The 14565-nt window shown below is 42.0% G+C and overlaps 1 protein-coding gene across 2 annotated transcripts in view; it reads right to left on the reverse strand.

Annotated features, from left to right (window-relative positions):
* Positions 1–14565, reverse strand: part of LOC101864422 (cell division cycle protein 16 homolog) — a 48055-nt gene that overhangs the window by 17524 nt on the left and 15966 nt on the right. For both annotated transcript variants that reach the window (XM_013089260.2, XM_035972923.1), the window contains exons 2-8: positions 10116–10170; positions 8955–9049; positions 6671–6709; positions 6055–6192; positions 4055–4214; positions 2809–2903; positions 1286–1410 (exon numbers count right to left, since the gene is read on the reverse strand). In XM_013089260.2, the coding sequence (XP_012944714.1) occupies positions 1286–1410; positions 2809–2903; positions 4055–4214; positions 6055–6192; positions 6671–6709; positions 8955–9049; positions 10116–10170 (707 nt within the window). The remainder of the gene's footprint in view (positions 1–1285; positions 1411–2808; positions 2904–4054; positions 4215–6054; positions 6193–6670; positions 6710–8954; positions 9050–10115; positions 10171–14565) is intronic.

Here is a 14565-nt window from a genome sequence, read left to right on the forward strand (position 1 = left end):
CAAAAATGCGAACTTCCTGACCGACAGCGGCAAAGTCGCTTCAGGGCTCATTAACCCCGTGACCCCGAGCCGGGGAGCTCCGGCGGGCTGCTGAACTAAAAGTAACAGAATCGGGCGAAAAGTGACGCCGTGTCAAAAACATATGAAATATGTTTTTTCCGTACTGGAGTAGGGTGAGACATGTAGTGTTTAGTGTGACTCAATCTGATATTATGTTTTGCACACCTCTGGTGGAGATAGTGTGTAGCCTGTCGTGTGACTCACTTTGATGTGATGGTGTACACACCCGGGGCGGGCGGGGGGAGTGTAGAGTGTAGTGTGTAGTGAGTGGTACGGTTCTCTTTGATGTGACGTACACATCCTTAGTGGTGGTTGATTGTAGCGTGTAGTGTCACGTGGCTCTAAGTTGAACATACACCTGGTGGGGGTAGTGTGTAGTGTGCAGTGAGCTCCACTCACCTTGATGTGATGTTGTACGCACACCCTCGGTGGAGGTAGCGTGTAGCATGACTCACTTTAAGGTGATGTAGTAGGCGGCCCTGACAGAGGGAGTGTGTAGGGCGTAGCATTTAGTGTGACTCACTTTGATGTGATGGATACAACCTTGGTGGGGGTACCATGTGGTGCATTGCGTGTCACACTCTGACATGACCTTGTACACATCCCTGGTGGAGGTAGCGTGTAGTGTGTAGCGTGACTCGCACTGACATGACCTTGTACACATCCCTGGTGGAGGTAGCGTGTAGTGTGTAGCGTGACTCGCACTGACATGACCTTGTACACACCCCTGGTGGAGGTAGCGTATAGTGTGTAGCGTGACTCGCACTGACATGACCTTGTACACACCCCTGGTGGAGGTAGCGTGTAGTGTGTAGCGTGACTCACACTAACATGACCTTGTACACATCCCTGGTGGAGGTAGCACGTAGTGTGTATCACGTGTTGTGTAGAGTGTAGTGTGACTCACTTTGACATGGTGATGTACACACACCCCTGATGGAGGCAGTGTGCAGTGGGTTTTGGGGATTTTTTGTAAGAAGAGTTTCACAGCACTTGCAACACAATAAGGTCATATAAGTGCCGAAGATTAGAGGTGTTACAAGGGAGTAACAAACACAAAATAGAAGGAGGAGAGATAAGTACGATAGATGTTTGGTAGGAAAGAAGGAGCAAACCTCACCAGAGCACCCGCCAACCACTCACACTGACATGACCTTGTACACACCCCTGGTGGAGGTAACGTGTAGTGTGTAGTGTGTGTTGTGTAGTGCGCAGCGTGACTCACTTGGAGGTGATGTTGTAGGCTGCCCTGAAGTCACAGTTGTAGAGATGCTGCTCCGCCGAGCTCACGATCACGTCCAGGTTCTCCGACAGGGGGGCGGGGATCTTCACGTGGCCCGGGCAGTCGTACTGGTCAAACAGAGACATTGTTGTTTTAGTAAGGTTTTACGGCGCTTGCAACTGCATAAGGTCATATGAGTGCCAAGGGGTGGATATCAACAGAGACATCCAAACGGGGAATCAGGCTTACTCTACTCACCTCTCTTGCCTCAACAGCACAAAGTCTGCTTGGACTATCAAGGCATCCCGGACATAGCAGTTCACAAGAGAGTGACAAACATACAAAAGAAATAGAGGACAAATGACGAAAGCAAGGATGAGGAAAGAAAAAGCAGCAGTCCCCCCTATGTTGTTCCGGCACAGTATGAGCATGACATTGATAAATCAGCCCATTTACAATTCTACTGTGTATAAGAGCATGTTAATATCCCTCCTTTGGGAATGGTCAAAAGACAACTTCATTCAGTAGCGCTGCCCTGACAGTCGTACTGGTCAAACAGAGACATTTCATACACATACATAAGTCGCTACCTGGCACCCAGCACAGACTACATCAACTTTTGAGTAGTTTTGTCTTACTGAGAGTTTCACGGCACTTGCAACACAATAAGGTCATATAAGTGCCGAAGTTTAGAGGTGTTACAAGAGAGTAACAAACACGAAAAAAGAAGGAGGGGAGAGATAAAGACGATAGATGTTCGATAGGAAAGAAGAAGCAAACCACACTAGAGCACCCGCCAACCACCCACCACAATTACATCGAGTTCTCAGTAGTTAACATCACTTACGCCACAGCAGCAAATTCTGAATAGTTTCCTAAACTTATTGACCATATCTAATTTGAAATTTAATGCTTTTAGAGGGTTGAAAATGGCATTTGAGAGCCAGTTTGAAGAAATTGCCAACAACTCATTCCACCTGTTTTTGTCACCAAGATTTTGTCTGGTTGGATATCTCCACCTACAAATCTGTCCATTGCCGGCAATGTTTTATCTTATTTTATTTATAGTAGAGGGTTTTACGGCGCTCGCAACTGCATAAGGTCATATGAGCGCCAACTGGCAATGTTGAAAAGTAGGTTCCCCTTACCATTGTTACTATAATTTAATTAATTAGTCATCGGACCATTTACAGTCAGTTTTAGTGAGTGTTTTACGGCACTTGCAACACAACAAGGTCAAATAAGTGCCGAAGATTAGAGGTGTTACAAGAGAGTAACAAACAAAAAAGAAGGAGGAGAGATAAGGACAATAGATGTTCGATAGGAAAGAAGGAGCAAACCACACCAGAGCACCCGCCAACCACCCACGCACCACTGACAGAAGGTAAACCTGGGAATAATGGATAGACACGTACCTTGACGTTAGAGTATAGAGTCACCCAGCAGAAACCATTACCTTTTTCTGCCAGAGACAGACAGACAGACGGACACACAAGCAACATAACACCAGATGTAGAAGCCATTACCTTCTTGAGCTTGCTCTCGTACAAAAACTTGACCATCTGGTCTTCCCCGGGCGGGCACTGGGCGGTGAAGGGCAGTGAGTCCATCAGCTCTCTCTCTGTAACAGACAGACACAGGGGGGTGAGTAGTTGGTGGGTGGCTGGTAGGTTGGTTGGTTGGTTGGCTGGCTGGTAGGTAGGTTGGTTGGTTGGTTCGTTGGTTGGTTGGTTTTGGTTTTGTTAATTGATTGGTTGGCTGTTTGGTTGGTCTGTTGGGTTTTGCTTGGTTGGGTTTTCGTTGGTAGGTTGGTTGGTTTGTTTTGAGGAAACAGAAGCATATCCACACAAGGAGAGCCACACAAGGAGAGCCACACAAGGAGAGCCACACAATGAGAGCCACACAAGGAGAGCCACACAAGGAGAGCAACACAATGAGAGCCACACAAGGAGAGCAACACAATGAGAGCCACACAAGGAGAGCCACACAATGAGAGCCACACAATGAGAGCCACACAAGGAGAGCCACACAAGGAGAGCAACACAATGAGAGCCACACAAGGAGAGCCACACAATGAGAGCCACACAAGGAGAGCCACACAAGGAGAGCAACACAATGAGAGCCACACAATGAGAGCCACACAATGAGAGCCACACAAGGAGAGCCACACAAGGAGAGCCACACAATGAGAGCCACACAAGGAGAGCCACACAATGAGAGCCATTTGGTGCAAAACGAAAAGAAAGATGGAAAGAAAAGAAAAGGAGTAGGAGCTGACAATATTCCCATCCTACAACCCATAGTAACCAAGAGGAAACCATGATGGAAATAAAGGTTTGTAGGTTTCTCACAGTTTTGTATAGTCTAAGAATAAGAAAATGATCAACGACAGGTGATCCAAGTGTTATACGCGTTGTCAGGCAGCATGACCCAATGACCATCAGTATTTTTAAAAAAGCCAAAATGAAGGACACAGATAGAAAGAATCAACTTCATGTCTTCAACATGACGCCAAATCAGAAGAAACCGGAACACTTTTGAACAATTAAACCCTATTATAATACGTCTTTAGATTTTCTAAATAGCAGAGTCACTTACGACAGAAATGTAAATATGAAATAGTCAGGGTACAGTAAACCAACAGGCTCCATGCACTAGTCATTTCCCATCGACACAGCGCTGACTCTTTCCGCTCAATCGTCTAAAAGAGTTAAGCTTTAACCTCATTAAAAAAATTCTAGAGAGGAACACGTGTCCGAGCCAGCCCCTGACCTTCCTGTGCTGTGAGCATGTGGTGACCGACCAGCAGCTCAAAAGCCTCGAAGCAGTAGACGTCCAGTCGGAGAGCCTCCTTGTAGCAGTCGGCCGCCAGACTCCGGTTGTCCATGGCTTCGTAGATCTTGCCTCGCAGTAGGCTCATTGACTTCTCGCACTGGACGCACATGGAGGGAGGGGGGGTTGGGGTGAGGTGGGGGCATCAAAATAACAGGTTATACGTAGAAGCTCATCGACTTCTCACATTGGACACACGGGGGTGAGGTGTGTGTTTGTGTGCGTGTGTTTGGGGGGGGGGGGGCAAGAAGCATCAAGCAACACGACAACAAGTGATACAAAGTATCTTTCAAATTTTAAAAGATAGACACAAAATACATCTTTCAGATTGTGCGAAAGCACAAAATATCTCTTTTAAACTATACAAAAACACTGCAAAGTACCTCTTAACAAACTTTCTCTACCCCCCGGGGCGGTGCCACTTACTGAAGTGTCTTTAGACCATTCCCAAAGGGGAGACATTTCTTGTCCATGCACAGAATTGTACATGGGCAGATACACCAATGTCACACTCATAACTGTGCTTGATCTACAACAGGGAACTGCTGCTTTTTCTTTCCTTATTCTTACTAGTGTCATTTTCCTCTACTTCTTTTGTATGTTTGTCACACTCTTGTGACCCGCTATTTCCGGGGTGCCTTGATAGTCGAAGCAGACTTTGTGCTGTGGAAGCTAGAGAGGTGAGCAGAGTAAGTCTGATTCCCTGTAAGGACTTCTCTGTTGACATCCACCCCTTGGCGCTCATATGACCTTATGCAGTTGCAAGCGCCGTAAAACCATTACTAAATAAAAAATAAAAAATTTAAAAGGTGTCTCTCAGAATAATAAAGAACATCACCTACACAATAAAGAAATTGTGTTCAAGTCAAGACAAGCACATCGAACAAATATTAGTCTTCAAGTGCAAGAAAGAAAAAAAATAACAATCAGACAGAAACTTCAGAGGGAAAAAACAGAAAGCGAAACAGAAGGGGAACCTACCAATGGCGCCTTCCTAAACAACTGCACAAACAATATACCAGATTACAAACACACATGATACAAAAAAACCTGTGCCAAACATAGAAATCTGCTTTGTGAAACGAGTCAAATCACAACAACAAAAATGCTTGACCAAAAATCCTCAGCACAAGAAAATGTCCATAGAATATTTAGGGCAAAGACAATTGCTTGCTCAACACCCACACAAACACACACAAGAAAGGTTTCTCGGCTCAAAATATCCAATGTCAATTTCTTGTCTAGTCTTCAGGCTTTTCAACCTTTTTCGAGATTTCTTGAGACTTCGCCTCCTCCTCCTCCAGCCTCAACAATTGAAACTGACACATAGCTGCCAACATTTCCAAAACAAAAAAACAGACCTATGTATGCAGGGGGTCCAAATGGTGAGCACTGGACAAGTAACCCCACCAGCCTCCCAACCCTTCACACACACTTTTCTGCATGGAAGAAATTCAAACAATCCCATGCACACCTGCAAACAATGTCAGAAATGTTCATATGCGCCTGGGGTCTCTCCAATTGACGGCTGTGGTTCGTTCTCATTATTCTTTTAAAAGTACATAATCGTTCTTCAGCATCAGCAAACCCATAAGGAACAATATTAAGAAACAAAGAATATATTTTCTAATAGAAAAATCTAGAGCGCTCATATAATCGTACGCAGTTGCAATCATCGTATATCTTTTCCTTTAAAAAAATCTACTGACGTACTCAGACCCTAACAAAAACTCAATGTATTGAATAAGCTTTTTTTTTCATATTGGTTGTCAGCTTAGTCAACTCTTGAGAGAAAGGCCTATGGCAGTCTCTCAGATTTGAAACGGACTGCACAGTTTGTGCGCAACATCGGACTGACTGTCTAGCTGCTGTCATCGAGAACAAGGAAGAAGGAAGAAGAAGAAAGCTACATCAATGGTTGAGGCCACCAGTGTACTCACATTCTGTATGGGGAAGCTGGAGTCTGCGTCTGTGAGCGAGTCGTTGAGGCTGGCGTTGATCATGGAGGTGCTGCGCGAGAACGACATGTCCACCAGGTCAAGGACGTTCAGAGCTTCCTGCCACTCCTTGCACTCATACTGTCCACGGTAACCATAACAGAGAACAAAGAAGTCATCAATAATAAAAAAACAATCTTGGAGTTGAAGTTTGTTATGAGCCCGGATGATACAAAAATAGAAACAGCAAGCAACAGATCCGGAGAACCAGAGGTGAAAGTGCACAACATATTTGGCACATTATCTTATCTTAAATTTCCGCTGTAAAAAAATATATTTCTGCTGGAAAAAATTAGCTTTTCACCTTGATTTATCTATGAAATACTTAATATCTCAATATTGTGTTTTAAAAGAGAATTCTTATTTTCCTTCAAGAAAGACAAAACAATTCAATATATGGGGAGGCATTTTTTTTTTTTATTATTTTTTTTTTTGTGGGGGGGGGGGGGGGGGGTATCAGCGGTGTATTTCTCAACACATACAAAGCAAGAGTACCGACATAACTTTATCAACAAAACCTATGGGCACATCAAAGACATAGAAGGTACCAGAAACTTACGTAGCACTTCGCTGCCAGGTAACGACATGCTGTGTACGTCTGAAAGGAAAGGGGAAAAAAGCAACAGTTCATGAGAAATTCATCAACGCTGAGCTTTTTGACCATTTGATACCAAAGTATCCTTCTGCCCAGCAGATATTGCTACAGCAGATATTGCTACAGCAGATATTTCTACAGCAGATATTGCTACAGCAGATATTGCTACAGCAGATATTGCTACAGCAGATATTGCTACAGCAGAGATATTTCTACAGCAGATATTTCTACAGCAGATATTGCTACAGCAGAGATATTTCTACAGCAGATATTTCTACAGCAGATATTTCTACAGCAGAGATATTTCTACAGCAGATATTTCTACAGCAGATATTTCTACAGCAGATATTTCTACAGCAGATATTTCTACAGCAGATATTGCTACAGCAGATATTGCTACAGCAGAGATATTTCTACAGCACATATTTCTACAGCAGATATTTCTACAGCAGATATTGCTACAGCAGATATTTCTACAGCAGATATTTCTACAGCAGAGATATTTCTACAGCAGATATTGCTACAGCAGATATTTCTACAGCAGATATTGCTACAGCAGATATTGCTATTTTTCTCACTAATGAAAAACCCAGATCTCAATACCCTGACTAATACAAGTCCTCAATGATTTACCTGAAAGAAATAACACTAGACAAGAAGGACAGCAAAACTCAAACTCTTGCTTGACATTGATGTATAAATGTATAACACTGCACAGATAGAAACGTAAGTGGATATGATATGTAACAACGCCATATTGAGAAAAACCTAAGTGTATATGATATGTAACAACGCCATACTGAGAAAAACCTATGTGGATATGATATGTAACAACGCCATATTGAGAAAAACCTAAGTGTATATGATATGTAACAACGCCATATTGAGAAAAACCTATGTGGATATGATATGTAACAAGGCCATACTGAGAAAAACCTATGTGGATATGATATGTAACAAGGCCATACTGAGAAAAACCTATGTGGATATGATATGTAACAACGCCATATTGAGAAAAACCTATGTGGATATAATATTAATATAGTAACAACCCTGCAATTCAAAAAAAAAAACTTTGTAGATGCAGAGCAGTAACAATTGCGCATTGAAAGAAATCTATGTGAACATAATATGAACACCGCAATAAGAGGAATCTATGTGAACATAATATGAACACCGCAATAAGAGGAATCTATGTGAACATAACATGAACACCGCAATAAGAGAAATCTATGTGAACATAACATGAACACCGCAATAAGAGGAATCTATGTGAACATAATATAATATCAACCCAGCACTGAGAGGAATCTAATCTCTCGTATGTTCACATAATTTACGTTTCGACAGCTCGCTACAAGTGTACAGCTACTCATTCCTTTTACCCCATTCATGGATTTTTAAAAAAAGGAAGACTGCACCATAATATTTATAGAAAAGAAGTCTGGTACATCACGATTCTGGAAATTTTTTGAAAGTTGCAGCTTTACTGCCCACATAGTATGGCTTAACTGCCCAGAAAGTATCAGCTTTACTGCCTCGAAAGTACAGTGGGTGTCGCATTCAACGCGGTCATATTCAACGAGAAGTTGGCTCCAACTTGATTGATTAGGTTTACTGCCCAGAAAGTATCAGCCTCACAACCCAGAAAGTGTATATATATATGAGGTTTACTGCCCCAAAACTAGCAAGCTTGACTACCCAGAAAGTATTAGTTTTACTGCTCAGAAAGTATCTCTGGTTTATAGCCCTGAAAGTATATACTACATTTTCTACCCACAAAGTATATATTATATTTACTGCCCAGAAAGTATATAACATGTTTACAGTCCAGAAAGTATATATAACATGTTTACAGTCCAGAAAGTATATATAACATGTTTACAGTCCAGAAAGTATATACAGTATAACAAGGTTAGGTCGAATACAGAAGACTCGAAATCCCGCATCCTTCGAACTGTGCCTGCAGTCCCAGTTTTTGTTCTTCTCTTCTTTATCTTTGAAGATATCCCTCGCGACGAACTACCGCGGCCTGTCCCGAGGAATACGAGCTATTGGTGTTATACTGTGTTATGTTAATTGACCATAAAGTAAATATTGTGTTTACTGCCCATAAAGCATCAGCTTTGCCCCCCAGAAACCATTATCCTTTCTCTCTCTCTCTCCCTCCCTCCCACTCTCTCTCCCTCCCTCCCACACTCTCTCTTTCTCCCTCCCCCTTTTCCCCCTCCCCACCTCTCTCTCTCACCTTGTCCAGTTTTTTGCTGGTCAGCAGGTGTATGGCTCGGTGGTACTGGCCCGTCAGGTACATGGTCTGTGCGTACCAAAACACATCCTCAACAGCTGGGGACACACAGCAAGCAGGGACACAAATTTTCAACAATTTCTCTCATCTCAGAAGAGTTTCTTGAAGGAAAGGGGACTACATTCACACATCCACACAATAACTCTCATTTACTGCAGGGGAAAACAATCAGAATGTATTTGATAATTTATTTTTTTTAAAAGCTAAAGTAAAATTAACAACAAGAACGGAGGATTACACAATTATTAATAATAGTTATTGACACTCCTCCGGAAGAGTTTCTTGCAATAAAGGGGACTACATTCACACAACAACTGTCATTCAGTGCAGGGAAAAAGATTGAGAACATAACCAAAAAAAAAAAGAGAAAAAAAAGCCCCAAAAAACAACCAAAACCACAAAAACCAACCCCAAATAAGAGTCAAATGAACAAGAAGAATGGAGAACCATGCCATTGTTCCAGTCATTGACCTCGTTGACACCAACATCACCCAGTAGATCTCAGAGTAAAGATAAGATAATACCCCCGCCCCCCTAAACAACAAAAAAAGGGGAAAGCATCTTGATTCGGACAGGCCAAAACTTTTGTTTTATTATGTGCAAAACTACCATCTATGCCTGTTGCTGTGACTAGATTATTGTTTTACATATTGTTACAAAAAAAAACCCCACTCAAAACAAATGTAGTATACAAAAAATATCACCTAAACACTGCTGATTCCACATTGAATAACATTGTTGATTCTGTGAGTGTCAACAAAAAATGTTTCAATTCACAATGATCCAGCAATTTATGGAAAATAAAAAAACAAGAAAACAAGCAAACTTTGCTGATGTTTTTTGACAGCGATATTAAAAATGTTGTATGCTTCCCTAAAAAACAAGTTGTAAGAATAGAATAACCCCTATCTAGCTGGTCACGCCGTTGGTCACATGGTGCCCCCCCCCCCCCCCCCCCGACAAATTGTCCTAGTGTTCTCACTTTCCAGCGAGTGCCACAGTTGTGCATCACTATCTATCGTGCACGATAACTTTTCCCCAGATCCCGTAAATCTGCGCAAGTGAAGTGGGGCAAGTGTCCTTGTTAGCTTTTGAAACACTCACCATCCGACAATGATACCAGTTTATCAGCCCAGAATATTGCAGAGTCATAGTGATGCTGAAAAAAGAAACATGAGTTTATGAGCTCAAGAAACAGTACATGTAGTTATCACAATGCTGAGAGAGAAACAACAAAGGAGAAGATAATCAAAGGAAGAGCCTCTCTATGTCTCCGGCCTTTGTCTTCTCAAATCACATCCATTCACCTGTTGCCTCTTACAAAACTAGGGCACTATCACAAATTCTTGTTTTAGTAAGTGTTTTACGGCACTTGCAGCACAATAAGGTCATATAAGTGCAGAATATTAGAGGTGTTACAAGAGAGTAACAAACACAAAAAAAGAAGGAGCAGAGATAAGGACGATAGATGTTTGATAGGAAAGAAGAAGTTAACCAGACCAGAGCACCCGCCAACCACCCACATTACAAATTCTCTCTCCTACCCCATTCCTTTAGGGCCCAATATTTCTTTATGCCGGACCAGAGTTTACACACAGACTCCAGGCAGGGGTGGGTCATACTTGTTTTAGTTTAGTTTTAATAAGAGTTGTTGTGTACCCACTTGCAACACCATTAGGTCAAACAACAAGTGCCGGAAGACTAGAGCCGCACTAGAGGTGTTACAAGAGAGTAATGTACACTAAAAAGGAGGAGTGGAGAGATATGGATGATAGATGTTCGACAGGAAAGAAGGAGCAGACCACACCAGGCACTCATCAACCATCCAGGGGGCGCATCTGCTGTGAGATTGACTAAGAACGGCGACTGTGCGGACTTCAGAGACAGATTTTAGTGCCATCAGTTTGAGATTATTTTATTTCATTATAAAAATTAAAAATAAAGAAGGGGGCCGTTTTGAATTGAAAAAAGTGAAAGTCTCCGTGAAAAGTAAAGGCTCCGAGTCAAGAAGGAAAAGCTTAAACCCACTACACATACATTTAATAATAATAATAAATCATAAATCATAAAGATAAATAGAAAAATTACCTTTTATTGATCCCCGAGGGGAAATTTGGGTTACAATATTTGGCAGAACATACATACATGCATAATTAGAAAACCATATATACATAGATACCTACATACATAAATACACAATAGTACAATGCCGGTCGCCACTGTGCAGCGCCCTATTTTGACGAAACAAACCAAGACAGAGAGTTCCAGCTTAAAGAGGACTGCCAGTATCTATGCGATATACCCCCATTATAGCCAAATCTTGTAATAGATGGGGATCACTCTTACAGGCACTGTAACATACTATTATTAATTAATGGCCGAAACTACACTAATGATTTTGTGGCCATTTTCCACTTTAAAATGCTTCAGTTACATCAGAGAAGTGGTTACATCTGGTAATTTGGGGGAAGATTCCTTATCTGATTTTCCATGATAACAATTCAGCTCTAACTCTTTATCTGCGAGGGGGGTACGAAATCTAAAACTGACATACTATAAGTCACAAAACTGGTCCAATCAAAGCTAGTGAACCCATTTCCATAGCTCTTCATCTAATGAATGATCTCCCGGTCAAAAAGACCTTTTTTTCTGCAATGAAACGTAATTTGATGTTGAAGTATTCATAAAGGAGTGCGCTCGAGATGCTGCCAGAGGCACACCAGCACAGTGGTTCGGAGACAAAGAGTTAAAATACAATACTGCATTTATGGCGACATTATCCTTTTTTAATGGGATCATTAAATCATGAGGTGTAGTTTTAGTAGAGGTTTTACGGCACTCGCAACTGCATAAGGTCATATGAGCGCCAGAAGATTAGAGGTGTTACAAGAGAGTAACAAAACATAAAAAAGAAGAAGTGAAGATAAGGACGATAGATGTTTGATAGGAAAGAAGAAGCAAACCACACCAGGGCACCCGCCATCCACCCACAAAATCATGAGGAAGTTCACAAAATAGCTCCTAATATTATTAATGTTTAAAATTCTGCAATTCTGTAGAGACATATTCAGCATGCAGACAGAATACACACTACTTTTCAAAAACAACATCCACAAAGAAATCACCTCATAACTTCTTTTTTCGCTCAATTCACTAACAGAATACTGCAAAATTAAGGACAATCTCTCTTCTCACTGGCTGCCAAATTTGGGGACGTTCGGGTAATGTTTACATCGTTTTGAAAATATCCAAATAGGGAAAGTCAGAAAATTACTGTGCCGACCGGCAATGTTTCCAGACCTGCCACCCACCAATCTTCTTTTTTCTGGAAAAAAAATGAATGTCTTGGAAGATACTGCAAAAAAAATGTTTCTTCAGTGAATGACTCAATTTCTCCAGCAAGTAATAATGTGCCATACATGGGGCTGAGACAAACAACTGCTTTAAATGACCATGCTCAATGAGTCCATGGCACTGCCTGTGTGGAGGGTTAGGGTTGACTAAACACCCTGACCGTAGCCTTACCCAAATCTGGCAAATAGGAATAAAATGTTCCAAGGCGCTCATTTGACCTTATGCAGTTGCGAGCACCGTAAAACACTTACGAAAAAAACAACCTGTTTCAATCTAGAAGATTGCCGACCTGTTCACCCAGTTTCTCTGTCACCAGAGGTCAAAGTTATTTATCTGGAACAAAATCGATGCCACAGGGCAGGGGTCAATGTCAATAAGTAGGATGCACTGAAAGTACCACTTCCTTTATCTCTATATTTAGTAAGTTATTTGACCCAACCCAATTCAACCCTATCCCACCAAGCCAATGAGCATCCCATATCTTAATCTGTACATTTTTATTTCACTCCCGCACACAGATGCACTGCTTTAGGGGGTCAAAATTCAGTACTTTTTTTTTACTGTATATCATATGGCCACTAAAACTGTCGCAAATCAATTATTTTCGAGAAAACGCAAAATTACCTTCTAATTGCAAAACAAAAAATGAGGAAAACTGTAACCCTCCACCCTCCACATTTTTTTTGTCCTCTATTCATTAACGGAACCCTGCAATATGAAGAGCAATCTCTCTTCTCACTGGCTGTCAAATCTGGGCATTTGGGTGATATTTATATATGGTTTCATAACTCCAAATAAGGAGAGTCAGAAAATGACAGTGCTGACCAGCACATTCCAAACCTGCTACCCATCAATCTTCTTTTTTTCGGAAAGAAAATTGACTGTAATGGAAGATGCCGAAAAAACTTTTGTCTTCGGTGAATGACCCAATTTTTCTCATCTGTAACCAATGTGCGATACGTGGGGGTGACACAAACAACTGCTGTAAATTAGCATGCTCTCGTGGTTAGCCTCAGTTGCAATGAGTCAATCGCACTGCCTGTGCGGAGGGTTAGGATTAACTAAACACCCTGGCCTTAGCCGTACCCAAATCTGAATAAAATGTCCCAAGGCTTTGATTTGACCTTATGCAGTTGCGAACACCCCTCAATTTTCTCACATTTACGTTGATTTGTTGTGATTCTAATGGTCAAATCCGTTCACATCACATCACATCAAAAAAACATCAGAAAATTATTCATTTCTGCCTCAGTGACTCTATGCTATGCTAGAGGGATTTACCTTGTCCGTACACTCTTGATCAAATCCACTCTGTGGGTGGAGGGCTCGGTTTACCTTGTCCGTACACTCTTGATCAAATCCACTCTGTGGGTGGAGGGCTCGGTTTACCTTGTCCGTACACTCTTGATCAAATCCACTCTGAGGGTGGAGGGTTTGGTTTACCTTGTCCGTACACTCTTGATCAAATCCACTCTAGGGAGGAGGGCTCGGTCAGAAGCTCACTAGAGGGAGCTGCATTTTTTTAGGGCAGGTCGACGAATACGGCAGTGAAGCTCAATGATCGGTCTACATGGGCGAGGTCACACTACAAATGGTGTTCTTTACAAAAAAGTCACATGACAATCTTCCCTCTCCTAAAGTGTTTCACTTTTCTCACTCAACCGGACACTTTTCCCAGATTCTCACGGACCCGAACACGTCTACAGGGGACAGGACACCCACTACTTATGCCCTAAACACTCAGTACTTTTCAACTAATCTAGACCTACAGAGAATCAGACACCCACTGTATAACCCCCCCCCCCCCAGACCAGACACTTCTTCAGAGGATCGGACATCCCCTACTCAAGCCAAAATTAAGCCCTTCAGACCATATACTTCTACATCGGACTGGACACTCCATTTTCAAACCTAATAAATCTATACTTTTCGGAATTACAGAGAATCGGAAACCCACCATCTAAGCCCCTCCGGCCGTACACTTCCACATGTGACCGGACACTGTATTCTTCTTCTTCTTTGTTCTCTCCATTCAAACCCAATATACTTTTTTCAAACTACAGAGCACCGCCTTGAATCTACCCCCTATTTAGGCCCTTTAGACTATACTTTCTAACCCCTGTTTAAGCCCCCCAGACCATATTTTCTAACAGAGGACAAGGCACCACTTGCACACATACAAACACACAACACATGCCCA

This window comes from Aplysia californica, unplaced genomic scaffold (genome assembly GCF_000002075.1).
Source record: "Aplysia californica isolate F4 #8 unplaced genomic scaffold, AplCal3.0 scaffold00911, whole genome shotgun sequence".
NCBI lineage: Eukaryota > Metazoa > Mollusca > Gastropoda > Aplysiida > Aplysiidae > Aplysia > Aplysia californica.